The sequence below is a fragment of the Mustela lutreola genome, chromosome 4 (assembly GCF_030435805.1).
Source record: "Mustela lutreola isolate mMusLut2 chromosome 4, mMusLut2.pri, whole genome shotgun sequence".
NCBI lineage: Eukaryota > Metazoa > Chordata > Mammalia > Carnivora > Mustelidae > Mustela > Mustela lutreola.
The window spans coordinates 26,220,217-26,247,837 of NC_081293.1; the positions used below are offsets into that span (position 1 = coordinate 26,220,217).

Sequence of the window (27,621 nt, forward strand, 5' to 3'; positions counted from 1 at the left end):
ACTTCATATCCCTTATCTCCAACAGGGCAGCAGCGGCAGGCAAGTGGGGGTAAAAATCTCTTTATTTGAAGCTCCAGAGTGGGGCAGGGCATCTGCCTCTAACCAGAGGCCCCCACAGTCCAGTTTCCCTACAGTTCATAGTCAGGCCCCGCCACACAGTCCAGCTGTGCCCCGTCGGCAGACAGGTCAGACCTGCAGGTTGACAAAGGGTGCAAAGCCTGCCATGTCCTGCAGCAGCACCAGCGCCTGATGCAGCGGCGGCTCCACGTCGATGTCCACGCCGCGCTTCCGCAAGCGGCTCAGGCTGGGCTCGGCCACATGGTGGCAGTGCCGCACCCGCAGCGAGCGCAGCGCGGGGCAGTACTCGGCCAGCGTCCTGGGGAAGGAGCCGGGTGAGGCTGGGGGCCAGAAGCCGCTGCGCCCACGGTGGGGGAGCCAGCAAAGCCCCTGTCTCCCTCAAACTCAGAGCATACTCTTCCCCCTCCATAAACGAGGGAGGGGAGTCTGGGTGGGGTCATACATTCAACGTCTCCAGGGAACCCGAGACTTTCTCCTGTCTCTTAAAGGGGGAAACTGCTCCTTGGCTCCGCCCAGGATTTCAAGATTTAACCCCCACTAGTTGAAGAAAAGCCAGAAACCTGACTATGTGCAATCTGCCAACGTGTAAAATACTGGTTCAAAAAAGTTTTTTGGTTTTTTCTCAACTATGGGCTCTATGGTCTAGGCAATCCTAGAAGCCTTTCCTGGTCTGAATGGGGGTGCCGTGGTAGCAGAAAAATAGCACCACAGCTCTGCCTTGCGACAGCTACAGCCCGCCCCTAACCCGAGGCTAAGTGAGTGACTGTCCTCTTCCCAACCCACCGATCCCATGCCCAGGCACCTGACGCCGTCGCTTCCGACGCGGAGGCAGCCGGTTAGGTCGAGGTGCTCGAGTTCCGGGCAGTTCCGGGCCAACTCCTGGACCGCGGCGTCCCCCACATTGGCGTTGACTGCCAGCGAGAGGCTGCGGAGGCCCGCGCCGCGCCTCTGCGCCAGGTATACGATGGCCTCATCCTTGAGCTGACGGCAGGCGGTGAGGTCCAGCTCCTCAAGGGCCGGACAGCGGTCGGCGAGGCCGCGCAGCGCCAGGCCATCTACCCAGTCACAGTGCGCGAGCGAAAGGCGCTGCAGGCGGGGGCAGCCCTCCGCCAGCGCCCCCAGCGCGCGGCGGCTCAGTTGCCCGCAGCCGGCCAGCGCCACGCTCCGCAGCTGCGGATTCCGCGTCAGCACAGGCACCAGATCCTCGTCCGACAGCCATTCGTGACACGGCGCCAGCGCCAGCTCCTGCAGCCCCTCAGCGTCCCGCAGCAGCCAGGCCAAGGCGGCCCGCGGAATCTGCGGACCCACCTGCGGGCAGGGAGGCACCTCGACTCTCAGCGGGTCCCGGGGGCGGGACGGACGCTGCTTCTCCGCCCCTGAAGAGTTCTTTCCCGTCAGCAACCCACCCTCGGGGTTTGCCACCTGCCCTCCCAGGAGAGACCCCAAGCGCCTTCTGAGTTGACACCCGGCCCTCGCCCTTTGAGAGTACTTCCCGCGGCGTGGATCGCTTCCCCGGCACTCTTGGAGGACCGGGAGGGTCCGCAAGGGTAGACAGACAGGCTGGGGGGCTGGGCTGGAGGCGGGGCGGGGGCGGGGGCGGTACCCAGACGGGGCGGGGTTTTGGCCTCCTGCTCTCACCTGAGCGGCGTCGAAGCGGCGCAGCCCCGCCAGGTGCAGCTGCACTAGCGCCCGGAAGGCTCGGCTGACGCGCTGCAACCGGAGCAGCTGGCGTAGCGGCACCCGGCTCAGAACGTGTGGGAGCAGCACGTCTTCCCAAGGCAGGTCCAGGAGCCTGCGGGTAAAGGGGCGTTGGCGGTGGCGTTCCCGGGCCGCAGTCACCAGCGAGACCGCCTCCGTTATGCTTCTGCGCCCCGGCTCCTAAGAGCGGCCCCCAGACCCGGCCCAGTTGAGCCCCAGGTCCTTCTTCCCTTTCCCGGCCCCTCCGGTGCTCGGTACCTGACGGCTCCGGGCTCTTGCTCCCCTCCGGACGGCTCCATCGGTGGCTCCATCGGCTGCCTATTGCGCGTGCGCAGTAAGGTCGTCTCGCTTTGGCCTTGGAGCGGCCTCGGCGAACCCGCCTCCTTGGGCTGTAGAGGCAGACCGATTCAATCGAGTGCGATCTCACTGAGGATCCTATCTAAAAGCGTTCCGGATGGATCTCGAAACTGAGGGCGAAACAGACCGGAGGTGTTATATCAGACCTCGCCTTCGCGGCTACAGGGCTTGAGAACTGAAGCTGGAGAATGCGATGGTGCAGCAGAGACTGGGTCTTTTTTCGTCTTGGGCCAGTGGCCGCCTCTGAGTGAAGTGGTGATGGGAGGAGCAGGCAAAGCCAAACGCAGAAGGGGCGGAGCCAAGACTCCAAGGTTCTGGGCCTACTCTTTGCCCTCTGGTCGTGTTTAGCGACTTTGAAAAATGGGGAGAAACTATCCAGGCTTTTACCGTCTGGCACATAGTTGGTGCCCGGTAATTGTTGAATGAATCGAACGGGCGAAGGTAGATTTTTTTCTTCCTTCATCAAGCAAGCTTGCCCAAACCTCTCATTCCTGGTTAGTTATGTAGTACAGAGCTGTCCAGCCCCTTCCACTCCCGCACGATTTGGAATGGATTTGCACCTCTAGGGGAGAGATATAGGGGGCGCTAAGAAGGATTATCTCTCCAGCTGGGTCCCTATCTTTTCCCCAGGAGGTCTAGAGTCCTGAGAAGAATGAGTGCTCAGCTCAGCCCACCAGGAGTACCCCTTCTCGGTTGACCTGGAGATTTAGTGGTGGGGCTTGGGGCTCGACCCGCCCTGGGGCAGTGATGTCCCAGAACTTTAGGCTCAGACTTTGGTCCGCCGTCTCATCGCCTCCGCAGTTCCTGGTTCCAGGGTCCCCTCCGGGGAACCCCCGGAGCAGAAGCAGTGCTTTCCCCATCATCCATTGGTGGGGAGGGTGTGAAGGACGCTGAGGGCTACTGCTGTCGCCGGGAGCTCCCTCCTAGCAGAGCTGCGCTCTCCCTTCGTGCAGCCGCTTCATCTCCCTCTGCATAACGAAAACTGCTTCCCATCCATTATTTCATCAGGGCTTCGGGCACTTCTGCAAGGTGAGCAGCTCTGTGCTGTTACTCCATTTTAAAGATGGAACCGAGGCCCTGGAGGGGACGCGCCTTGTCCAGGGTCATGCAAGTCGCGATGGAGAATTCAGGCGTCCTAGTTTTCCCAGAATCCCTTCAACCCTCTCCCACCCCCCAATGCAGCAAGAAGGGAAAAGCCAGCAGCGGGGAAGGACCAAAGAGGGCTAACTTGGGTGAGGGACTTGCTTCCTTTTCCTTAGTCTGCTTAGGGAGGGGTAGATGGGAGGACCGACCTCCGCTTAGGTTGAGCCTTGTAGGCGCGCACCACCTCGGGACGCGCGCCTCCTCCTCCTCCCTGCTTTGTTCGCGCCTCTGCGCCTGCGCAGTGCGACAAATCTGGCGCTGTCCCCTTCAGCACCACGCGGAGCCCGCGCAGCCCCTCCCCGCGGTGAGCCCCGCGCGCCCCCGTCGCGCACGTCCTCGCGCCCCTTGACTGCCAGAACAGACCCCTTCTTCCTTCCGAGGTCACCACCTGCATGCCCTGGCGTTCCCAAGGAGAGCAGTTGCCATAGTAACTCTGGCAGTGCTTTCCTAAAATAGCTGGGCCCCCTTCTACCTTGGCCAAGGGCACAAGGGTTGCCTGCTCCCCACTTCCTCCACTCCCAGCATCATCCCGTCTAACCTTTAACCCGCAGATAGGCAGGACACCTAACTCAGGCAGCAAGGAAGTTCTTTCTAAAGTCTGACTAACATCCCTCCTGCTGCATCCTGGGCGAGTGGTCAAGGTTGGGTCTCCTGGGTCTGAAACGCAAAACCCCTTAGGGCTTGAGGCAGTGTTTCCTAGATCTCTCTTCCTTAAATTGACAGTCTCCTGGATTTAGGGGGCGGGTCCGGTCTACACCCATACTGGTGTGCTTGGCGCGGCCGCGTGCTCGTGGGGGCGGGAGCGCGTGTGGCATGTAACAGGTCATGTGGCAACCTCCTAGGGACACGCGTGGGGTCTGGAGCGGGACACGCGAGTGCAGCTGGGTCTGGCGTGTGGCTCAGGGGGCGGTGGAGGAAAGGGACCAAGACACGATTGGGGTGGGGCACGTGAGGGTCTTGGGAACAGAACCGGGGGTTCCATACATCCTCCCCCTCGTCAGGGGCGGGTCTCAGGTTGGCGGGAGAGCCCAGCGGGGACCTAGCGTCGAGAAGGGGGGCCTGCCTCCGGGGCTCAGGGCCCTGGGAAAGGGCGGGGGGTGGGTGGGGGGATTAGCTCTGCCTGAGCCGCGCGTAGGGGGGAGGGGGAGGGACTGAGAGGCAGGCGGGCCTGGAGCAACGGGAGCAAGCGGGAGCCGCGCTGCCTTCACAGCTGAGCTGGGCCCAGCCTCTTCCCCGCCTCTCCTCGGTCCCAGCTCCCGGCGAGCAGCGGTGAGTACTGAGGCAGCTCCAGTCGGAGCTGCACTGGGATGCCCTGGGCCCACACTGAGCTTCAGAAACCTGCCTGACAGGGTTGCTGCTCCTGACCTCTGCCCCTACCCTGCATTGGCATCAGAGGCCCCTTTACCCCTTTAAGGGCTGGACAAGATCTGTCATTCCCTTAAGAGGGAAGGAGGGACAGGGTCTGGCGCAGCCTTCCCACCCAGAGACCGGTGACTGGTGGGGGTTGGGGAAGAGGGTGTGTGTTCTTGCTTAAGTATGCGTGTGAGGGTGCATCTGTATTTGTGTGTGATTGTGACTAGTAGGTCTCAGTGTCTGATGCACCTGTGTCTGTGTGCTTTGGAGAATGAGGCCCTGTGTGTATATTTGGGTGTCTCTTTGTGTGTTCTTGTTTAATGACTGTGTGTGTGTAAAATAAGCATGTGCCTTTCCATTACATGCATATTTGTTATGACTGTGAGTGTATGAGGGTGTGTCTTTGGGTGTGTATGTGTGTGTGTCTGGGTCTGTGTGTGCAGGAGGTATTGCCTATGAATATGAATATGTTTAAGTGTGTACTGACATTATTTGTCCGTGTGTGTGTGTGTGTGTGTGTACTTGTATGAAGAACAAGAATGTCCCTTTCCCATTCAGTATTAGGAGTAGGGGCCTTAGTTCTTCCCTTCACCATATTCCTCTCAGCCCCTTATAGTCCCTATATAACACCCCCCCCCCATCTTCCTGGCTTTCTTTCTAAGAGGCCTGAGTTCTCTCTCAGTGAGGGGCTGCTGTAAGAGAGACTGTGAGGACCCAAGGCTGTAAGATGGTTATGACTGGCTGACACTCCTCCTCCAGAGGGTGGGGTACCAGCCTTCCCCCTCTTCTACCAGAAGTAGCTCCAACATGCCACAGGGACTCCAAGCTCACTCAACTTCTGAAATAGCTTCCTTTCTCCTCCCAGGGTGATGCTCAGGGCCCTCAGACAGAAGGAAAGGAGTCAGGGGCCTATTGGGGATACAATTCTTTTTTCCTCAGGCCTCCATGGAAGTAGCCCAAGTAGGAGGCCTGATCACTTCTAGGGGTGGGATCAATAATATCATATTCCCAGGACGGGCTAGGCCCCTGGCTCTCAGATGGCCCATCCTGCTTTCCCCTCCCTGTCTCTGCTCTCCTGCCCATCCACCTTCCTTGCAGCTCACCCCTGCTCCCCCTTCCTCTCTTGCAGGCCTGTCCGAAGAGCATGCTGCCCCCTTACTCCCCGCCTGGCCTCGCCATCCCTGCCCCCCCAGCCTGACCCCCGGCCCCAGCATGGCCCAGGGTGCCATGCGCTTCTGCTCGGAGGGCGACTGTGCCATCTCCCCACCACGATGCCCACGCCGCTGGCTCCCCGAAGGCCCAGTGCCACAAAGCCCCCCAGCCAGCATGTATGGCAGCACGGGCTCCCTGCTACGGCGGGTGGCAGGTCCAGGTCCCCGGGGCCGGGAACTGGGACGTGTGACAGCACCCTGTACACCCCTGCGTGGCCCTCCCTCCCCCCGTGTTGCTCCCTCACCCTGGGCACCCTCTTCACCCACTGGGCAGCCCCCACCCGGGGCGCGGAGCTCTGTGGTCATATTCCGCTTTGTGGAGAAGGCCAGTGTGAGGCCACTAAATGGGCTACCGGCTCCTGGAGGCTTGAGTCGGAGCTGGGACCTGGGTGGGGTCTCTCCTCCCAGGCCCACCCCAGCCCTTGGGCCTGGCTCCAACCGGAAGTTGCGGCTAGAGGCCTCCACATCAGACCCACTCCCTGCCGGAGGAGGCTCAGCTCTGCCGGGCAGCCAGGGCTTTATCCATGGGCCACCAGCTCAACCTCAGGTTGGGACAGATGGCCTTTACTCCTCTCTCCCCAATGGGCTGGGGGGACCCTCTGAGCACCTGGCCAAGCTATTCCTAGGACCTGCTGACACTGGACTCCGGAACCAGGTATGTGACCTCCTTTGGACTCCCTGGAGCCCCAGGGACTCAGCAAAGGGGCAAGGAAGGCTTGGCCCCTTGGCAGTTTGGGAGCCCATCAGCTGTTCACTCTGAATTCTTCCATCTGTCCTAAATCAGTCTCTTTCTTGCCCTCCATGTTTGTCCCTGTGCCTTGGCATCTCTTTATGTGTCCCTGTGTGTTTTTCTTTCTGTGTTTCTGTCCTATATTCTTGTGTCTTGGTCATGTGGCTTTATCGGGTGGTCGTGTCTATCTCTTCCTCCTTGGCTTAGGGAGACACCTGGTCCTCCCCCCGGGAAGTCTCCTCTCATGCCCAGAAAATTGCTCGAGCCAAATGGGAATTCTTCTATGGCTCCCTGGACCCCCCAGGCTCAGGTAAGATCCTGGATAAGACCAGGGGAACCAGGCAGGGCCCTCTCCACAGCAGCAGAGGCGTGGTGGGGAGACTTCCTTTAAACCTCCCCCCAGTCCTTTCCTGGGCTCAGGAGTTGTCTAATGCCTCTCCAGGCCTCCAACTTCCCATCTGTGTTATGAGGGAGGGTCTGGGGATCCTGGCTGGGTTGGGCCCCTTGAGGAAGCTAGATTGTGGAGAAAAGGGATGGCAGGATATCAAGGGTCATTCCATGAAGTAGGAAAGAAGCTGCTCTCCCTCAGGCCTCTCAAAGTTACTTGACAAGAACTTGATTTGAAATGAGCTTCACTGGCACCAGGAACAGCTGAGTTTGTAGCAGGAAGAATGGTGGCTAGGTAGTGAAAGAACTTCCTGCCGATATGAGGCAGTGGGAAAGAGCTCCTTCCTAGACCAGAATCTAGACAGGGAGCTGACCAGGATACCCTCTTGACCAGGATGCCTATGCATACTGCAGGTGCTAAGCCCCCAGAGCAGGCCCCCCCATCTCCACTTGGGGTGGGCTCCAGGCAGGGCTCTGGGGTGGCTGTGGGGCGAGCAGCCAAGTACTCCGAGACGGACCTGGACACGGTGCCCCTGAGGTGCTACCGCGAGACGGACATCGATGAGGTGCTGGCTGAGCGGGAGGAGGCTGACTCGGCCATCGAGAGTCAGCCTAGCTCCGAGGGCCCGCACAGCACTGCCCGCCCACCTGCCCCACGTCCCAGTCCATGCCTTGGCCCTTGTCCCAGCCTGGGCAGTGGAAATGAGGACGACGAGGATGAGGCAGGTGGGGAAGAGGAAGTGGACGACGAGGTGTTTGAGGCCTCGGAGGGGGCCCGGTGAGTGCGGGAATGGGAAAGGGACATGGCTTGCTCCTCAAAGCTGGGCCAGGGGCAGAACTGGTATCAGAGGAACTGGAATGAAGATGAGGGTGGGCCTGGGAGGGTCAGGGCCAAGCTAGTAGCAGGAGATTCTCAACGGAGGCCCCAGGCCTGCCAGAATGCTGGGGATGTAGCGGGTGGGTGTGTGTCAGCAAGAGCCCATAGGGTAGGGAGCAGCCAGGACAGAGGAGGAAGAACAAGAGGTAGAGTAAGAGGTCAGGGGCCAGAATCAAGCCTGGGGGCGTGGGAGCATCAATACGGAACCTAGATCCTGGCAGGAGAGTGGGGAGTGTGGGGGCTTTCCTCTCTGTCTCACACCCCACTGCAGCTTGGAGCCTCGTCTTCTTCTCCTAAGATGTTGCCAGAAATAGAAATGGGATGGCAGGAGGGGAGAGGATCAGGGAGAAGGAGGAGAAAGGGAGATTAGCAGGGAGGAAGAGAAGGGATTGGGTGCTAGGGACGGGTAAGGCTAGGGTGCCCCCGGGGCACTAAGTAGCTTGGTGAACGTAGTGGGGATTCCCTACCCAGGTGGCTTTTTTAGAGGGCTGGGGGCCTGTGAAAAGGAGGTGATAATCCCCTTCACAGAGCCGTATGAGAATTCAATGAATGCCACCAAAGAGCTGTCCTTTTGGCCGCTGATCAGAGACTCTCCCTGCCCCTGCAGGCCAGGCACCCGGATGCCTCATCCTGGGCCTCTCAAGTCGCCTGTGCCCTTTCTACCCGGGACCAGCCCCTCGGCTGATGGGCCTGACTCTTTCAGTTGCGTGTTTGAAGCCATCTTGGAGTCACACCGAGCCAAGGGCACCTCCTACACCAGCCTTGCCTCACTGGAGGCCCTGGCCTCACCCGGCCCAACCCAGAGCCCCTTCTTCACCTTTGAGCTGCCTCCCCAGCCCCCTGCCCCCCGGCCTGACCCACCTGCTCCCGCCCCACTTGCACCTCTTGAGCCAGATTCTGGTACCAGCTCCGCCGCTGATGGGCCTTGGACACAGAGAGGGGAGGAAGAGGAGGCAGAGGCTGGAGCCAAGCAGGCCCCAGGGAGGGAGCCTGCTAGTCCCTGCCGCTCAGAGGACAGCTTTGGGCTGGGGACAGCACCCCTGGGCAGGTGAGTGATTCCTTTGGTTCATCAGAGCTGAGCTGCTCCAAGGGAAAGAGCCTGAGAGTGCAAAGATGTAGTTTAGGTTCTTGACCCCTGATAGAGTAGCAAGGGGATGCAGACAGCTCTTTTTCTATTTGAAGGACTACTTCCAAGGGAGGGGCTCCCTTGGTCTCAGATACAGTGACTTGAAAAACCATGATTCAGAATTGAAGAGTCCCCAGAGAACACCTTTCTTTCTAGGAAGGCCCTTCCTTCCCCCATGGAGCCTAACATGCTTGAAATTCTTGTGACCTTACCCCACCCAGCCTGGAGGCTTCTCACAAAGATGCAGCCACCAGCCTGTCCCATTGCCTCCCTCCCCTATCACTTCCCCTCTCCAGGCAGGAGCCTCTCACCCTTCTCCAGGAAGTCCTTTCACCAGTCTAACCTTTCTGCTCTCCCTCTGCCAGCTACCCTCTCAGCCACGGAAGCCATGGCAACAGGAGGGGGTGGCCAGGGAGACAGGGTTGCCTAGCAACCAGGAGTTTCCGGCCTCTGTCTCTGGGGTGACAGGTGGCTTTGCTAGTAGAGCAGCTGGGATGGCGGGAAGGGAAGGGGAGGAGGAGACGGGATGAATGGGGTGCACGTTGACCCCCATTCCCCTCTACACCAGAGCCTCTTTGTGGGTAGAAGAGAAGAACCAAGGAGGAAGCTCCTCTGCCTTTTGAGAGGGCAGAAGAAAGACGTAGGAGTGGGAAGGTGTCCTTGCTGCCCTCAAATCCTTGTTTGACTCTCCACTGTTCCTGTCTGTATCCCACCTTTGACCATATCCTCAGCGATAGAGGACTATGTTCTCAGGAGGGCCAAAGTGGAGATGGGAAATCTGTGCCTAACAGCAAACTCCACAGGGAACTTAGGAGAAGCAGACAAAATTCCCACAGCAGAAGGATGAATAGGAGTTAAATTTGATGTAGGACTTCTACAGAGAGATGGTAAAGATGGAATCAGCTGATAGAGGGAACCTGTACAGTGTCCTCTGGAGGAGAGAAAACTGCCTTCCCCATGTCTCCAACTGTCCCTCTCTGCCTTCCGGGTTTGGAGGCAGAGAAAGGATCTGAATGGCCCCAGAGGGACTGCCCCACCTCTGAGCTAGTGTTCTACCCCGGCAGTGAGCCACCACTGAGCCAGCTGGTGTCTGACTCGGACTCAGAGCTGGACAGCACGGAGCGGCTGGCCCTGGGAAGCACAGACACCTTGTCCAATGGGCAAAAAGCAGACCTGGAGGCCGCGCAGCGCCTAGCTAAGAGGCTGTACCGACTAGACGGCTTCAGGAAGGCCGACGTGGCCCGGCACCTGGGCAAGAAGTAAAGTCACTGGTTGGGAGTGAGCATGGGGCAGGGGGGAATGCATCTTGTGGGCAGCACCTCCTCATCCTTTCTATCTAATGGCCCCAAGTCTGTAGGTAACCCCACTTGGCCCCTTGACCCTTTCCCTTGAGACTCCACCTGTCTGTCTGCCCTGCCCACAGCAATGACTTCAGCAAACTTGTGGCTGGCGAGTACCTCAAGTTCTTTGTCTTCACGGGCATGAGTCTGGACCAAGCTCTCAGGTGGGTGTTAAGCCTTTTGAGGGCAGCCCCCCACTCTCCAGGCCTGGTGTGCAGGGCCTCCATTGTACCTCCTCTGTGCCCCTGGGCCTCTCTTCCAAGATGCCCTGATGTCATACTTCCCAGGCTGGCTGGGCATGGCCAAAAGATGGGGCTGCCTGATTAGGGGACCTTGGGTAGGGGTGACATGCTCCCTCTTCCCCCCTCCCCAGGGTGTTTCTGAAGGAGCTGGCATTAATGGGTGAGACCCAAGAACGGGAGCGCGTGCTGGCCCACTTCTCCCAGAGATACTTCCAGTGCAATCCCGGAGCCCTGTCCTCAGAGGGTGAGGAAGGCAGAGGGCAGGGCTCTCCCAGAGGGTCACCAAGGCAGATGGGCACAGTGTGTGTGTGTGGGAGCGTAAGCGTGTGTATGTTGGAGTGAATGCCTGCACAAGCTTGCAGGCATGTGAGCATGCGTGTGTGCAGTGGTGACGTGGCTTCATGAACGTGGAACTGTCCACATACAATGTGATTTGGCGGCACGGGGCCGCATAACGCAGAGGGGTCCCACTGGCTTGTGCGCCCTGCACACTCCCAGAGGCATGGGGGTGCTGGGGAGAAGGTCCCTTTTCGGGAATCTGCTGGAGAAGAAAGGGCTTTGGCAGGAGGAGGTGGGGTTCACTGTGGGGTTCAGGGTTTACAAAAGTGTGATTATGGGCCAAAGAGGGCAGGAGATAAAGTGGAAGGTTGGGGAAGATAGCTGTGGGAAGGATCCGTGGGAAGTGGCTGAGGCTAAATGTCGACTCTCCCCTAGATGGTGCGCACACGCTGACCTGCGCCCTCATGCTACTCAACACCGATCTCCACGGCCATGTGAGTGGGGGTCTAGTGGAAGGGAGCCCAGAAAACAGACCGCGTCCAGAGACTTCAAGGTCCGGGGCCCATGGTCCCCCTCACAGGCCTCTATGCCCTCACTTAGAACATTGGGAAGCGCATGACCTGCGGAGACTTCATCGGAAACCTGGAGGGCCTCAATGAAGGCGGAGACTTCCCCAGGGAGCTGCTCAAGGTGGGGGGAGGGGTCGGCGTGGAGGAGACACAAAGGGGGATGGGAGGGGGTAGAGGTTGCTGGAGGGAGGGATGGGGACCTGTCAGCGTGGAGGTTGATGAGGTTAGGGGCTTGCCCGCCCCCAGCTCCTGCTGCTGAAGCCTGGGCTTTCTTGTGACTCAGCTTGGGGACTGCCCCCTCCCCCAACCCCAACACGGCAGGCTCCCCCGGAACATGAGCGCTTGCGTGCAGTCTTGGCCGTTCGCAGCGCGGGAGGGGGGCGTGGGGGGGCGGGAAGAAAGCTCTTGAAAACCCGTGATAAGGCGGCCTGGGACCTTGCATTTTCCTTAGGTTCCCCTCCTGCAGGGTTCACTGAGCATGGGAGGGGTCTCAGCATGGGGATGGGGACACACAGGTTCACTGTTTGCCACCTCCCCCTCCACCCCTTACCCCAGGATATATGGCCACAAAGGCCGGGCAGGTACTGCTGTGCTGGAGGGAGCTGGAAATAGAGGGCTCAAGAGGTTGACAAAGACTTTTCCAAGGTCTCAGAGCCAATTATATTCAAGCTGGGACTAAACACTTCTTTTCTGATTTACTCGTTGCCAGCCCCTGCTCCTACATGCCAGCCCTTGAGGGATTTAGCCCACAGGGACTGGTATGCATGGGAGGAGGAGAGGTGTCCTGGCCGGCCCTGCATGTTCAATCTTTTCCCTGCTCCATTGGTTTCATGAAGGGAGGCCTGGACTCATTTAAAACCTCAAGGGTTGGCAAATGGGTCTCTGGGCCATCACATACATGTGACTGCGCAGGAGTGTCCTTGGGTCCGTCTGTGAGCTTGGGGTGTGCTGGGCTTCTGAATTTGGGAATGTATCCAAGTGGGGGGCGTTCATTGTGAGTTTGGAATATCAGAAGAGTTGGGGTATATGCTTGGCTTGCATATATATATATATATATATATATATATATATATGCATGCTTTAGGGAGTTGGCAAATCAGGCGGTTTGGCTTTGGGTATGTGCTTTAACGGCCTACGATTTAGAGTGTGTCTGTGTGGGGCTGTACGTTGGGTGTTTCTGTATATTAGGTTGTATATCTACAGATTGGCTCTCTGATTTATGACATGAATCCGTGAGCAGGGATTGTTTCGTTTGTTTTTTTAAAGATTTTACTTATTTGACAAGGGCAGGGGACAGCAAGCACAAGCAGGGGCAGCAGACATGGGCGCAGGGAGAAGCAGGCTCCCCGCTGAGCAGGGAGCCCTAATGTGGGTGGAGCTTTGGGGGTCAGTCCCCACGTCCTGAGATCACGACCAAAGGCAGCGGCTTAACGGACTGAGCCACCCAGGTCCTCGCATGAGCAGGAGTTGTAGGAGTTAAAGACTAAATTCTGATGTGTGCATCTGAATTTGCAGTGTCTGTGAATTGGGGGTGAGTGTGGATTGATGATTTGGCTACTTGGAGTGTATGTCTGTAAACTGGAGTGTGTGTACGTGAGTTGGGGTGTAGCCTCCGGCGTTTGAGCTGTCTTTGCTAGGGCGAGTTGGTTGAGACGGCTTCAATTCCATGGCTGCCTCCATTCTGCACCGCCCCTCCTGCGTGGCCTGTCCTGGTTCGGGGCGGGGAGAAGGGGCCCACGGAACGCGTTCCGACCTCCTCCGCCCCTGGTGCCCCTACCCTGACGAGCCCGGAGGCAGCTGCAGACCCTTTACAGGGTCAGCCCACCTTCGTAGACGCAGGCCCGGCGGCGCGCGGGGGCTCCCGGCGCCCTCGCCACCGCCCGCGGCGCCGCGCACCTCCCGTCACCGGCCCCGGCGGGCCCCTGAGTCCCCGCCCCCATGGCGGCGGCGCGCCCGGGCCCCTGCGCGGTCGGACGCCTCCATTTTGCGCCGTCCCCGCCCCCAACCCTCGCCCTCCCTCCCCGTCGGCGGCCCCCTCCCGCTCGCGCCGAGCCGCAGAGCCCACAGCGCCGCCGCCGCCGTGCGCTCCGTGCGTCGGTGGGAGCCGGGCCGGGCTCGGGCCGGGCCGGGCCGCTCGCGCCGGCTGTCGGGGAAGCCGTCCGCGGGCCGTCCGGGCCGTCCGGGCCGTCCGGGCCGAGGGCGGGCGGGGGCATGGCCGGGGGCCGCGGCGCGCCGGCCGGGCCAGCATGATCGGCGTCAACAGCATCCACAGCAGCGCTGGGCGGCTGCGCTCGCGCTCGCTGTGCTCCGTGCGCTACGGGCGCACCCACCGCGGCGCGGAGACCCTGTGCTACGGCTGGCCGCAGCGCTCGCGCAGTCTCAAGCCCGTGCTCTACACCGACCTGGTGGTCAGCCGCCTGCAGAGCCGCAAGAAGAAGAAGGCGGTGAGGGCGTTGGGGCCGCGGCCCACGCCAGGCTGGTGGGGGGGCTGCCGATGGTGTTGTTGGAGGGCGGCGTGGCTGAGGGGGCGGTGTGAGGGAGGCTCCGAAGGGGGCTCGAGCCGAGGTGGCGTGGGGCGGACTGCGGGGGGCCGAGCCCAGTGGGTACAGAGCCCATGGGTAGCCAGGAGTGGGCATGGACTGGAGGGGGAAGGGCAGAGACGGGCGGATTAAGGTGGGCATCTCAAACCAAAGGGTCTTTGGGTCTTCTGGCTGGGAGCATGACGAGGAGCTCACCAACAGGATTTAGGACTTTGGAAGGAAGTCGTGGTTGTGGGCGAAAGGGGGTCCTCTCAGGGGACGGGGGTGAACTGGAGGACTGTAGACAGGTCGGATCTGGGTGGCCACTTCAACCTCCTGGCCCAGAGATGGAGAGTGGAGGTTTAGTGTCGGGGCTCGGTCAGGCTTGGGCTGGGGGTGTGCATAAAGCTGGGTTGTTCTGTGTAGGGGGTGGAGGCTGTGGGATGTACCCACCCTGAACAGGAGGTGCACAGGTGGGCTGCTGGGCTAGCCTTGTGGCTGAGTATGACAGTGGGCAGTGAGAGAGCCAGTGACTATGGTATGTTGTTGGTGGGGTGGGGGGCTGTATCCCATCACAGGGAAGGCACCGACGTCACTACTGCACCCAGATCACGCAGGCAGCATCACACGCCACACGCTTAGCCCAACACGCACATGCTGGAGACACACCCACTCACAGACAGGCTGGTGGAGTCGCCCCCACAGTGGGAGGTGCTGCAGTGGACCCATGCTGCAGGCCACTCCCAAGAAGAGGGGTCCCCTCTGTAACTCCTGGAGCCCATTCTCTACCCTACCACCACAAGACCCCCACAGTGCCCCCATAACAGCTGTACAGAGGAGAAGTGACTGGTTCAGAGTTGACAGGGAGCTTGGGGTGTGCAGGGTTTGGAAGCTGTAACTTCTGCCTTTTAGTGTTCGGTCCCCAGTAACAAGAAGGGTGTGATGGGGAAGGCTCACTCACCCTGGCATTAGACTTGCTGGGGCTGTCTGGGCTGGAGGAAGTGCTCAGCTTGCGCTGGGGTTGAGGAGCCGTGAGAATGTATTCTCTGATAGCTAGAGAGGGAAGTGATGGGGTGAATCCCTGTTGTTGGGCCTCAGTTTCCCCATATGTTCTGTGTGGGTTTATCCTATGGAAATGGGCCAAGGCATATGACTGGGGGAAGGAGCGTTTCTTGGGATGCGCTTGTCTATTCCTTCCAGCACTGTGCTTCTCCCACCCAGGATCTGGGCGGGATGACCCCTCACAGTAGCAACAGCAAAGATAATAACAGCAGCTGCCATTTACTGTGCGTCAGCCGTGTGCCTGGGTGCCCTGTGCCAACTGCCTGCTCTACGTTACACACCTGTTACTACGTTTGTTCTCCCCCATGGATACTTGCCCAGAGTCCTGCATTGAAAGTGACATAGTATTGTGTCCTAATACTCTGTTTTCAGAGCCTCTGTTCTTGGTCATCACACCCTGGTCCCTGTTGTCTCCTACCCTGACTTAGGAGGGTGGGCTCTGAGCTCTGGCATTGGGATACATGGTTTACCTTCCCCATGAGTGACCCATACCTGCCTGATTTGTTCCTCCCTTCCCAGGCCTTGTACAGCTCCATCAAGAATGAAAAGCTGCAGTGGGCCATGTGAGTCCTGGGGCTGTGTGGTGAGGGAGCTTGGGGTGGGGAAGGGGCTGCCCGGAGAGGAGTGCTGAAGCAGGCTCTGGAAGTCCAGGCTGGGTGTGGGGTAGGGGAGGCGGGTGAGGCCATGACAGGCACTGAGGCAGCCTCACTGCCTTGTTTGGAGATGGCCGCCTGGACTTGGGGATCTGTGTCTTTTCTTCAGCTGGGTTGTTATGACAAGCTAGGTTGGGGTGGGTGGCCACTGTTAGCGGGCCTGGGAGGAGGAGTGCTGAAACAAAAAGGGAAGGTCCCTTGGCAAGCCAAATGGGAAAGCAGAAGTCTCTAGAGGTAGATAGAGCCCCCTCTCGGGTCCTAGAGAATGCAGAGTGTCCTAGAACAGGGGACCACACTGTCTACTCTTGGCAGCCTCAGTGGAAAGAAACTCAGAGTAAGTCTTAGAGGAGTCCAGACTAAGGGAAGAGGTCCAGATTTAGCCTCAGGGCCCCCAGTCTGAGGGGGAGAGCCTCATATAGGAAGCCAGTAGATCACTTATACTTGCTGCTGTCTGCAGAGAGGCCAGTCATGGGAGCTCCCAGTCTGCAGGAGAGATGGCCTTGGAGGAGGCAGAGCTCAGGACTGGGGTGCAGACTGGGGCTTCGGGCAAACCTTGAAGGAGGGGAAGCATTTGGGGAGAGGGAAGTTGACATTTGGGAGGCAAATATGTGGTGGCTGAAATGAGTGTGGGCCGTGGGGTGGGGAGACCAAGAGGAGGCAGGCCTGGCTGGCTGGAGAGTGTTAGGAGGAACAGGCAGCGTTGGCGGGGTTGGAGCATGGGCTCTTTGTGGGAGGCAATAGGGAGCTACTGCAGGTTTTTCATCAGCAGAGTGACAGGGTAGAACTCGATTCTTTAGATGTTATCTAGCAAGGCCTGCTGACCAAGAGATACTAGGTGACCACTAGGAAGCTACTTCTGCCAACATTTAGCCAACAAACTGAGCAAAGCATGCTGCTGGGTGTGGTTGAGACCACTGTGTCAGAGCTGTGTCTGCCCTAGTGAAGAAGGGGGTGAGGGTTGGTGTGTGTGTGCATATGTAGAAACAAAAAGGATGGAGATGAAGGAACAGTCATGGCCCTGCCCCTGGGAGCTCTAACCTAAGTGAGAAGATATGCTACTTAGAGGAATTCTCAGCTGAACAGGGGGGCATAGCTACCCGTGGGGAGATCTGATCTGAGGTGGGAGACACAGGGAGCCTCGGGTTGAGGGTAGCCACAGCCTGTGAAGGGGGCCATTCCCCTACTCCCTCCACAGACAAGGGGGCACTTTCCTGGGGAGGGGGCAGAGGCTAGGACTGAGGGGGGGGTTGTGGCTGCAAGGCCAGCCCCCTTTGAGGTGATCACACCTGCAGAGACGAGGAGGAGCTGAGACGCTCTCTGTCTGAGTTGGCCGACCCCAACCCCAAGGTCATCAAGAGGGTCAGCGGGGGCAGTGGCAGCGGCTCCAGCCCTTTCCTGGACCTGACTCCTGAGCCCGGGGCTGCAGTCTACAAGCATGGGGCCCTGGTGCGAAAGGTGCACGCAGACCCTGACTGCAGGAAGAGTACGTGGCTGGGTGGGGTGGGTCTGGGGGATGGAGGGGATGGGGCCTGTCTCAGGCCCCCTGACCTGTCTTCCTTTCCCCCAGCACCTCGGGGCAAGCGGGGCTGGAAGAGCTTCCACGGGATCCTCAAGGGCATGATCCTCTACCTACAGAAGGTGCGGGGCCAGCCCAAGGGGTTGGGGCTGAGCTGGCTCAGGAGTGTGGGTGGGCTGGGCCAGGCTGGGCGGGACCATGGCCAGGACAAGATGGGCACCCCCACAGGAGGAGTACCAGCCCGGGAAGGCCCTATCAGAGGCAGAGCTAAAGAATGCCATCAGCATCCACCATGCACTGGCCACGCGTGCCAGCGACTACAGCAAGAGGCCCCACGTTTTCTACCTGCGCACAGCAGACTGGCGGGTCTTCCTCTTTCAGGCCCCGTGAGTGCCCTCCTCCTGCCCATCCCGGACCCCTCTGTCCCACTCCCACCTTGCTCCCCTCCCTTGTCCCCGGATTGCCTCACTTTTTCCCAGGCCACACCCTGAGCCAGGACAGGCATCCTGGGATACAAGTCCTGGGCCCAGGTCCTAAGTGGCCATGTTGTCTCCGCAGGAGCCTGGAGCAGATGCAGTCCTGGGTCACTCGCATCAATGTGGTGGCTGCCATGTTCTCTGCACCCCCCTTCCCAGCTGCTGTCAGCTCCCAGAGGAAGTTCAGCCGCCCTCTGCTGCCCAGTGCTGCCACCCGCCTCTCCCAGGTACCCCCAGCTCCATCCGCCCATCCCCAGTGGGATGGAGTGGGGCAGGCCCAGCCGACTGCACTTAGGGCTGGCATAGGCAATTACATAGATGTCCGTCACCCCGGGACACTGGCCATGGGGGGGGGGGGTGAAGACTGGAATCCAGTTCCATTCCACTTGCCTAGGTGTTAACCTAGACAACTGTGCTTTGCTCATCCAAAGGATGGGGCACCTTTTTTTAAACACACACACAAAGGCATTATATGTACTAGAGGGACCCTGACTACATTCCCCCGGCCCTAGGAGGAGCAGGTGCGGACCCACGAGGCCAAGCTAAAGGCCATGGCAAGTGAGCTGCGAGAGCACCGGGCTGCGCAGCTGGGCAGGAAGGCCCGGGGCAAGGAGGCGGAGGAGCAGCGGCAGAAGGAGGCCTACCTGGAGTTTGAGGTGAACCTCCCTGCCCTGGTGCCTCTGTGGCTCCTTTGGCTACCAGTGGGACCTCTCTGTTCCACATACAGGCTCAGGCTAATGGTTAAGGGCACGGGCTCTAGGACAGGGGGGCCAGCTGGGTGACCTGGGGCAGGTTGCTTAACCCCTCTAGGCCTGTTTCCTCTTCTGTGGGCCAGGGGATGCCATTCTCTACCCACTAGGGTAATGAAGTGAGATGGGGTCTGCCAAGTGCTCAGGGGCTCACTTTCCCCAGCTCTAGTCAAGGCTCAGGAAGTATCAGCGGTTACACTACGCAGCAAGAGTGCCTGCAGAGGGTCACCAGCTTACCAGGGGATCATGTCACAGTGGGGGCTCTGGGGCCCCAGAGGTGGACAGAAACCTGCTGTCTCCCAGCTTTTGTCTGCAGGTGGGGGGTGAGATGGGCAGAGGGTGGAGAGCAGGCTCACAGTGCCTGCCCCTCTACCTCAGAAATCCCGCTATGGCACATACGCGGCGCTGCTTCGGGTCAAGCTGAAGGTGGGCAGCGAAGAGCTGGATGCAGTGGAGGCGGCACTGGCCCAGGCCGGGAGCTCGGAGGACGGCCTCCCCCCAGCTCACTCCAGTCCCTCCCCGCAGGCCAACCCCTCCAGCCAGCCCAGGGCTCAGGGTCCCGGCTCAGAGCCTCGCACAGGGGCAAGCAGCGGGCGGTGGAAGCTCTGAGCTAGGGGTAGGAGCGTGGGGGGTCAGCGCCCACTGGGCACCTGCATGACAGCCCCGCCTGAGCCCGGGCCGGCCTCGGGCCACCCGCCAGGGCCCCTCGGCCCAGGGCCCAACCGCGCCGGACGCGGTGTCCGGGGCAGGGCAGGGCTAGGGCCTGGGCCTCAGGAGCCTAGGTTAGGGGCCCCTCTGAGACCCCCATTTTGTGATAATGTTTTGCACTTTTTCGTACGGGGCGGGGGGCTGGGGTGGGAGGGGCCAGGGCCCCTTGGACTTTTGATGCTTTTTTTTTTTTTTTTTGGCGGCGGGGGAGGCCTGACGTTTCTGCTTTCTGCTGAGACCACCCCCACCCGACACCAGCAATCCCCCTCCATCCTGGGGCCTGGCTCAGATAGAGGCCAGGAGTTGGGGCTGAGCTGGTTTTCCCTCCTTCCTCCCTGAGGCTCACCCTCTCTCCTTCCAGAGGCAGAGGAAGGGTATCCATGCCTAGGCCCCCTACAGAGTCTGGGGACAGCATGGCCTTGCTTTCCCTTCTCCAGTGGGCCCTGCCCTTTGTATAGCCTCCCCTCCCATTAAACTGCTCTGGACTTGCTGGCTGGGCCTCGTTCTCCTCTCTCCAGTACCTGGCTTGGGGCCGGAGCCGGCAGCTGGTTCCAGGGACGAGAGTCACATCAGGGGTAGCCATAAGTTAGGGAGGGGGCCGTGCCTTCTCCCTTTCCCATGAGAATCCTTTATTTGCCCCAACAGAGGGGTGGGCACGGGGTGTTAAATAAGAACTGGAATAGGCAGGGGTGCTGTACAGAGGGGCCTGGGGAGGGGCTGGTGGGTGGGCAGCAGTTCAGTGCACCTGAGGCTGGGGGTGCCCATGGCAGAGCCCTCCTGGTGGCTCAGGGGGTGAGCCCAGCTTCTCTGCCTCCTGCTCCACCGACTCGCTCCCATATGCACTGTCCTCCTTCACCTCTGCTAGGCGAATGGGCACAGGGAAGGCGACGGGAAACGTTTAAGGTCTTAGGCCTCCCACCCTCCAGGCCCGGATCTGCGTTCCAGGTAGGACCCCTTTACCTGTGCTGGGCAGCTTGTCTCGGGCCTCAGGGCCCCTCAGCAGCCTCACTCCTTCCTCCAGGCCCATGTCAGACAGGGCGCCCAGCAGGCCTGCCAAGTCCCCACCAGCCAGCTGGGGAGAAGGAAGAGGCAGGAGATTGGAATGTAGGATCAGGAGCCCTGGGGCCAAGGGAGCCCCTGAGATCTGAGACAGGGGAAAGAAGCCAGGCTCGGAGCAGGGGATGGGGACCAGCTGACCTTGTAACTGCGCAGGAGGCTGCCGCTGGGTGAGGCGGTCTTCCGGTACGTGTCCACCAGACTGCGCAGCCCCAGCCGTTCTGCCAGTTCTGCCCAGCTGCCCTGGGCTCCTGGCCCATCTAGCAGATGCTCCAGGTTCTGTAAGGCTGTATCCTCAAGTGGTGGCTCTGGCCCTGATAGGGACACACATGCAGCTGTATCTGTTAGGCCCAGAGACAGGCCCAGGCAGACACCTTGCTCTCCAGGGAGTCTGACAGGTGAGGCAGTTGGTACCAGGGCAGTGCGTGGCAACAGGAAGGGAGCAAGGGAGCCCTGCTTTAGAGGTTCTAAAGAAGGACCTCCGTGAGCAGGAGCCTGCAGTCTGCCCCAGGGGAAGAGCTCTCACCTGCAGGGCTGGGCGGCGTGAGAGGGGGTGCCGTGGCATCCTGAGCAGCATTTAGCAGCAAGGTCTTCACCTAGGGAGACAGCCTCAGTTTGACAACCTTCCACCCCAGGCCTCAAGTCCGGGCACCAGCCGTAAGCCCACCAGGTACCCCATTCCCTGGGGCCTCCTGTTCCAGGCTAGCCTCACCTTGGTGCTACGAGTGAGGTCAAGAGGTGTGTGGCCCCGGAAGCTGCCTCGGGTGTCTCTCTCAGGTCCCTCAGAATCTGAGTCGCTACCAGAGGTGGGGGGCGAAGGCAGTGGGCACAGGGGCTCTTCATTCTCTGCGAGGATATCAGCCCCTGGGGGGGGAGGTAGTTGTGAGGAGGGACAAGGGGAGCCCACATTGAGAACTGCAAAGGGGGGACTGGGAGGCACCTCTTTTCCTCCCCACCAGCCCTGTTCATGGGCTCCAAGGATGAGACTCACCAGCCTTCAGGAGGAGGCGGGTGAGGGTGGGGGATCCCAATCCAGCTGCCAGGTGTAGGGGTGTGTTTCCGGCAAAGGTGCGGGCATTCACGTTGGCACGGAGCTGTGGGATGCAAGGGAGTGGTTGATCCCAGCATCCACTGTCTGGTCTCCCCTTTCCCTGCATCTTCACCGTCCCTGGTTCTACAATCCCTGGCCCCGCCTCCTCACCAATCCTCAGTCCCACCTTGGTGACCAGATGTGTGACCAAGCCCAGCTCCTCCATCTCCGTGGCTAGATGCAGGGCTGTCCGGCCCCCCTGCCGTTCTGCAGCCTCTACTTCAGCCCCACTGTCGACCAAGAGATCCAGACACTCGGGGCTTCGGGCGTGGACTGCCAGGTGTATTGGGTACAGACCTAGGGACACAGACACTCAGCCCACGGCTGCAACCCCAACGTAGCCCCCTGAGCAGCTGACATCAACACCTCGCATTCACACCAGGCACTCACCATGCGCCCTCCCTGGTCCACACCTTTGCCCCTGCCCAGCCTCCCCCCAGTCCAGAGGTGATGAACTCACCCTCAAAGTCCGGCATGTGCAACAGCTGGTGCATGGCGGGAACTCCGCTGTGCAGCAGGGTACGAAGCAGGTCGGGGGCACTGGCCCCCGCCCGCAGAGCCAGGTGCACCGCGGAGTCTCCATGCCGGTCCAGCAGGGCTGGGTCTGCGCCCACCTGCAGCAGGAAGCTCACCACCCTCGTCTGCCCGGTGATCACTGCCAGGTGCAGTGGCGTCTGGGGACGAGGTGGAATGAGCCAGGTCCACCCCCAGCCTCGGCCCACCCGCCTTCCAACTCCTGCCCCCTCATCCTAGGTGCCCCTCACCTGGTGCAGGTGATTGGTGAGGTTGACAACACCGAGATGCCGGGCGTGGTAGATGACGTGGGCTATTTGCTCTATGACACTGGTCTGCCCATGGATGATGGCGAGGTGCAGTGGCCTGAGGAATGTGAGAGTGAGACTGCGGCTTAGAGAGCCCAGCCACTCAGCATCCTCTACCCTCAAAATCCCACTGCCTCCACGATCTGTCACTGGGGCTTGTGGAACTCAAACGTCTCCAGGGCCATCGCTGCACCCGAACTTAGTCCTTCTGCGCACCGTGATCAGTATGTCGGTACTATGGTGCTCTCTCAACAGCCAACAGAACTGAAGTGGGGATAGATCAAGTACCTTGAGCGCAGCTAGTACATAGCGAGGCGGGACTTGGAACCGGGTCCGTCCGACTCTACAGCCCTGGCTCCTTGCAACTTCCTTCCCCGTCCCGCACCCCACAACCTTCCTTCGCGCTCCAAGTCCCTGACGGGCCCTGGGAACCTGGGTCTGCCGCCCGGCCGGCCGCCCGCCCACCTACGTGTCTCCGTTCTCGTCCTGAGCCGTCAGCAGGTGGCGCTGTCCTGCCAGCAGGGCGCGCGCGTCCGCCGTGACGCCGTAGTCGAGCAGAGCTCGGGCGCTGCGCTGCGCCAGGCCGAACAGGCGCGCGTTGTACTCCCGGGCTGCGGGCGACAGGGGCGTCGGCACGGGCTCGGTCCCCACCCGCAGCGTCCCGACCGCCCGGATTCAAGAGGCTGTACCTCGCTGCAGCAGGTCCGGGGCCTGCGGTTCGCGGTGGGGGGTCAGGGGGGACGCGCTCGGCTCCGCTGCTTCCTCCCCGGCAGCCATGCGGGGTGCCTCGGCGGCCATCTGCGCCCCGCCCCCGCCTCCGGGGTAGCAGCCCATCGGGGCCGAGCCCGACGGGTAGGGGCTGTAGGCCAAGGAGGAGGGGAAAAAGCCGAGGCTGCCACCTGCGGATACAGGCCGGGCTGTGGGTAGGAGGCACCAGCCAGGACTCTCCCAGATTTTTAACCCCCCAACTTCTCTCCTTACCCATCCTCCCTCCTCCCTCCCCCTTCCCGCTACCAGCAGCCCCTCACCTCCTCCTCCAGCTCCTCCATAACCCCCAGCCGAGCCCCCAGAGCCTCCACCCATGTGGGAGCCACCCCCGAAGGGCTGCGAGAAGGTAGGCAAGGCTTTCCTCCGTTTCCGCTGCACCTCCTCCTTGTCTGGGGCCAGAGGGAAAACAGAGGTTAAAACCCCAACTTCTGCACCATGCTTCAACAGCTCTGTCCTGAGTTTGGTCCTGGCCCTCCCACCAAAAGCCCTCAGGGTGTCTCCTAGGACCACCTCTTCCTGGGGCCTTCCCCACTCCTGACTTGACTCACGGGTCCCCTGATCTAGTTCCGGGACAGCCCAGCCCAGGGCTCCCCCCCACCCCTCAGCCCAGCTCCACCTTCCACCAGAGGGTAATAGGTGAACTGTTTGGAGTCGGACACATCCCCGCCCCGCTTGCGTTTCAGCTGCAGGAACACGGTTACAGGACGCTCAATCTTCATCTTGTGATAGGGGGGTGTCCGGAACACAATGGCATACTGGCAGGGGGTTGGAGGACATAAGGTGTTATTGAGGTCTTGGCCTAGTTCAGTGCCCTCCCCACCCCAGGCCCTGGCCCTGGCCCTAGGGTACCTGTTTATGAACATCTGTGGGAGAGAAATCCCCAAAGGCCTGCCATCCGTTCTCATCATCCTCGTAGAACCGAACTTCAATGTCATCTATAGGGAAAATTGAAGCTTGGCCATAGCTTCTAGTAGAATCTCCAGGGCCTTTTGTCCTAGAGCTGCCCTGGCTCCCCATCTTGATACGCAGTGGCCCTAGCTCCCAGCCTGGGCTCCAGCCTCACCTTTCTGCACCTTGTCACAAAGCAGGTAGACCTCATCTCCACCCCGCACAGAGCCAGCTGTCTTGTCCATTCGAGAAATCTTCAGGTTTGAGGCCCCAGGAGACTCTGTAGCGGTGGGATTTCAATTACTTGAGATGACATAATAGCCATGGCTCCATTTATGGAGCCAGGTGCTTTGTATTATTATTTGAACACCCACAAGAAATACAGGAATTGCTAGTATCTTCATTTACCCAAGATGGAAGCCATACTTGGGAAATGACTTGCTCAAGATTCCTCAGCTCATATGTGGTGGGGCCAGTTCAAAGTTGGGCCCGTCTGACTCCACAGATTGAGACTGCCCCCATGCTCCCACTAGCACCTCGGCCTGGCAACCCAGATGATCAGGATACTCACTGCTGTCATGGATGGGCTGGGAAATAACAGGCTTCAGGGGCAGCGAGAAGGAGCCATCGCTGGCTCGAAGGAAGGCGGAAAAGCGCAGCCTCACAATGCTCAGGTCCATCACCTTCTTCAGCTCCTTGGCCTCCTGCTCCAGCTCCCGCCGCTCAGCCTCTGGGCAGTGGGCATGGTGGACATACACGTGATCCCTGCCCTCTTCCTCCTCTTCTACTCCTTCCACGGTCACCTCCCATGACCCCTCCTCCCTCCATACCAGTAAGGCCCTGGGGCCTGGAGCGGAGTCGCTGCCTCTGAAGTTTTTGTATCATGATCTCCATCATGTTCTTCTTGGTAACATGCAGAACGCCCAGGTTGTTAAATCTGGGTGGGGGAGGGGCAGTCGGAAGCTTTGCAGGCAGTTCTTTCCTCCTGAGGCACCCTCCCCGATGCCAGGGCTCAACTCAGCCCTACTTCCTCCAGGAAGCTTTCCCGGTTTTTACTTGGAGCCTTGGGTTCTGGGCCCAACCTCTCTCCCCTTGGTCAGATGCTAAGCTCACAGAAGTGGGCTTGGACCTAGGGCTGGCAGGCAACGAGGGGAGCACCTACTGGGCAGTCATGTCCTTGGGCCCCACAGACACGGCGCAGACCCCCAGCTCCGAGCATTGCTTGCCCACCAGGCTGTGGGCATGAGCACGAGGCGGGTCACTGTGTGTTACCAGGTCCACCTCAATCTTGGCTGGTCCCTCGTAGTTACAGATCTGGGAGGGGTGAGGGCTGTCAGTAATGCCCCTGAACACACCGTCCATTGGCCCACCCTCCATCACCACCTGGACTCACCTTGACTGTGGGATAAGTCTTCCGGCCCTTCTCACTGGAGGCACCTGGCAATCCTCCATGGGAGGGGCCTTCACAGCCATATCGAAATCGGAAGCCTCGCTGAATGTCCCGGGGCAGAATGACATTGTGAACAGGAGAGACCCCCCTTCCCCCCAAGCCAGCCACACTCCCAGCCAGCAGTGACCACAACAGTTGGCAGTATCTCCTGAACCACACCACCACTGGGCTTAGCAGCAGCCAACCATTCCAACCTGAAGTGGCCTCTGTGATCAGTGACCCTCCCATGGCCACCCAACTACCGCTACCCCACCTGTCCATAAAGCTGAAGTCACCCCACACCATCCCTCTGTTCACTCACCTGCTTAGGCTGTTCCACTATCACCAGGTAAGGACCATCAGCTGGGGACAGAGGGGCCTTGCTGAGCCAGGATTTCTGAGCCCATCCCCAAACCGGAGGACACATGGTCCTCCCTCCCCCACTCTAAGACAAGGAAACATAAGGAACTTACCTGTCTCTGGGGCTGGCTCCTTCGGCTCCACAATGGACGGGTCGAATTTGAAGTCATCATATTCGATCATGCCATCCAGAGCCTGGTTTGGAGACAGACCGCAGTCACAACAGATTCTGAGCCACCCCAGAGCCCTCCACTTCCCAGCCCTGAGTAACGGCTCCCTTCCCTCCTCAGGCCCATGAAAAAGCTCCTACTGGAAGAAGTTTGCAGACAGGCAGACAGACTGACCGGTGGGTTGAGATAATCAGAGAGCATTACAGGTGCAGGGGAGCAGAGGGGACTCCGACAGACGGGCAGACAGACAGACGTGGGGGCAGCCGGCCGGCTTTACAGCCAGGAGGCGTGACTCACTGGGTCGTAGCAACTTTCCATGTCTCTGGACTAGGCCCGGCTCTGTCGGGTGGCTTCGGCCCGGTTCCGTTTCCCAGAGTTTCAGGCGCCCGCCTTGGGTGGGGGGGGGGGGAGTGGCGGGGGGAGGGAGAGATCAGGACAGGAGTTGGGGGGGCGAGAGGGACCCAGATTTGGGGGAGGGTCTGATCTCTTCCAGCCACCCGTCCGGGTGTGGCAGGGGAGATCCGGTGGAGAGCGAGATCCGGAGCTGAGCTGGGCTGGGCCCGGGAAGCGGCAGGAAAGTTAGAACAGCTTAGGAAAGTCCCGAAAATACCAGGGGGAGGCGGGGCCGGAGGGGGCGGGCCTGGAAATGACGCCACTGGTCACGCCCCCGGGGCGGGAGGGGTGCGAGGTGGTAGCTGGGCTCTGAGGTCTTAGTAGCCTCTCTGCCGGCAGAGGGGCAACTAGACCCGGGGAAGCGCCCTGCTGGTTGGGCCCCCTTCCACACATCCGGGCAGGCGCCGGGGACTGCAGGGTCTTTCAAACCTGGCGGACGCTTTCAGGCTAGGGCCAGGCCCGCCTCCCGCCCCCTTCCCCTCCCTGGAGCAACCTTGGGATTTTCTACCCCGAGGGAGGCCACGGCTGATTCACCCGGGGGCTTTTGGGGGGACATTCCTGCAGTAGGAAGGCCTCCTTTCCGAAGGCCTGTAGGCGGGGGCTCTTCCCAGTGGGGGGCCCCGGGGTTCTGACCCGAGAACGAACTCTGAGGCCGTGGGGCGGGGGAAAGAAGGGTGTCTCCTTCTTGGGATGGACTCTTCTGTTCCCGCTCCCCGAAACATCTCAACAGTCTTTGGATTCCAACACCGCCCCTGCTCCGGGGCGGTGTCCATGTCCCCTGCCCCAGTCCCATAGCTGTGTGTGTCTCTAGTGCGTGTTTCTGTCGCAGGTATAGTGTGTCGTCCCCTGTGCTTGCGTGAATGTTGTGTACGTGTGGTGTCAATATGCGTGTGCCAGTGAGCAAGGCTGTGCACAGGTGAGCGTCCTTCAACTTCTCAGCGTGGACGTATCTGAGCGTGTCTTGATATATAAGCACACAGGTGAGCATATCTGAGTTTGTGCGTGAAGGGTATGGGTCCAGGTACCTTGCACGGGTGAGCATGTTTGCGTGTACGTGTATGCGAGTCTGAGTACAGGAACAATGCTGTGCGACCGCTAGTATACGCGTAGGTGCACGTATGGTCCGGGTGTTTTTTTGTTGTTTGGGTTTTTTAGTACAAGGACGTCGATGGGTATCCGTGTGTCTTGTTACTGTGCGTCGTGTGTGTGTGTGTGTGTGTGTGTGTGCGCGCGCGCGTGCATAGCCGCTCTCCAGCCCTGGAAGTCGGTCAGTTAAGGGCCGTCCTCCCGCCCTTCCCCGTGTCCCGGCCACTCAAGAGTCTGGGCCCGGCCACTCACCGCGGCGGCGGCTCCGGTTCCGGCTTCGCTCCCGGCCCGACCCACCTCGGAGGGGTCCCGACACTGCTCCACTGCCACCAGGGCTCCAGCCGGGAAAGCCCCTTTTCCACCCCCGGGAGGGGGGAATTCCCGTGACGTTTCCGTGCGTCACGCCCTGTAACCTTTTTCACTGGCTGAAAGTTTAACTCCGGACTCGTGCAGCCAATCCGGAGCGACTCGGGCGCGCCCGGTGGAG

At 60.3% G+C, this 27,621-nt stretch overlaps 3 protein-coding genes across 9 annotated transcripts; 1 reads left to right on the top strand and 2 right to left on the bottom strand.

The window, feature by feature from the left end:
* Positions 1-44: 44 nt before the first annotated feature.
* FBXL15 (F-box and leucine rich repeat protein 15) lies at positions 45-2,225 on the bottom strand. Its single transcript, XM_059169083.1, has 4 exons — positions 2,035-2,225; positions 1,717-1,870; positions 881-1,386; positions 45-376 (listed from the first exon to the last, which is right to left on the bottom strand). Exons 1-4 carry the CDS (start codon positions 2,085-2,087, stop codon positions 187-189), a joined length of 903 nt encoding a protein of 300 aa, XP_059025066.1. The 5' UTR covers positions 2,088-2,225; the 3' UTR covers positions 45-186.
* Positions 2,226-2,721: 496 nt separating this feature from the next.
* On the top strand, positions 2,722-19,563 carry PSD (pleckstrin and Sec7 domain containing). 7 transcript variants are annotated; one of them, XM_059169077.1, is made up of 18 exons: positions 2,722-3,162; positions 4,487-4,545; positions 5,759-6,495; positions 6,778-6,880; positions 7,372-7,735; positions 8,442-8,882; positions 10,025-10,219; positions 10,384-10,464; positions 10,674-10,786; positions 11,257-11,315; positions 11,422-11,511; positions 15,491-15,534; positions 16,917-17,107; positions 17,192-17,262; positions 17,369-17,526; positions 17,699-17,843; positions 18,129-18,272; positions 18,744-19,563. In XM_059169077.1, exons 3-18 carry the CDS (start codon positions 5,842-5,844, stop codon positions 18,972-18,974), a joined length of 3,084 nt encoding a protein of 1,027 aa, XP_059025060.1. In that variant the 5' UTR covers positions 2,722-3,162; positions 4,487-4,545; positions 5,759-5,841; the 3' UTR covers positions 18,975-19,563. The 7 variants fall into 7 exon arrangements, 6 of the variants coding, with proteins under 6 accessions (XP_059025060.1, XP_059025061.1, XP_059025063.1 ...); XM_059169081.1 differs by lacking the exon at positions 2,722-3,162 and adding an exon at positions 3,191-3,580 and having other exon boundaries at positions 6,249-6,495; XM_059169079.1 differs by lacking the exon at positions 2,722-3,162 and adding an exon at positions 3,615-3,917.
* An 86-nt stretch (positions 19,564-19,649) lies between these two features.
* NFKB2 (nuclear factor kappa B subunit 2) lies at positions 19,650-27,535 on the bottom strand. The gene is made up of 23 exons (XM_059169082.1): positions 27,387-27,535; positions 25,953-26,045; positions 25,599-25,680; positions 25,448-25,488; positions 25,090-25,188; positions 24,859-25,010; positions 24,527-24,633; positions 24,268-24,426; positions 23,872-23,976; positions 23,658-23,743; positions 23,425-23,563; positions 23,069-23,197; positions 22,730-22,939; positions 22,510-22,651; positions 21,984-22,098; positions 21,680-21,893; positions 21,347-21,516; positions 21,121-21,223; positions 20,842-20,993; positions 20,656-20,725; positions 20,271-20,443; positions 20,034-20,145; positions 19,650-19,931 (listed from the first exon to the last, which is right to left on the bottom strand). Exons 2-23 carry the CDS (start codon positions 25,971-25,973, stop codon positions 19,810-19,812), a joined length of 2,703 nt encoding a protein of 900 aa, XP_059025065.1. The 5' UTR covers positions 25,974-26,045; positions 27,387-27,535; the 3' UTR covers positions 19,650-19,809.
* Positions 27,536-27,621: the final 86 nt, after the last annotated feature.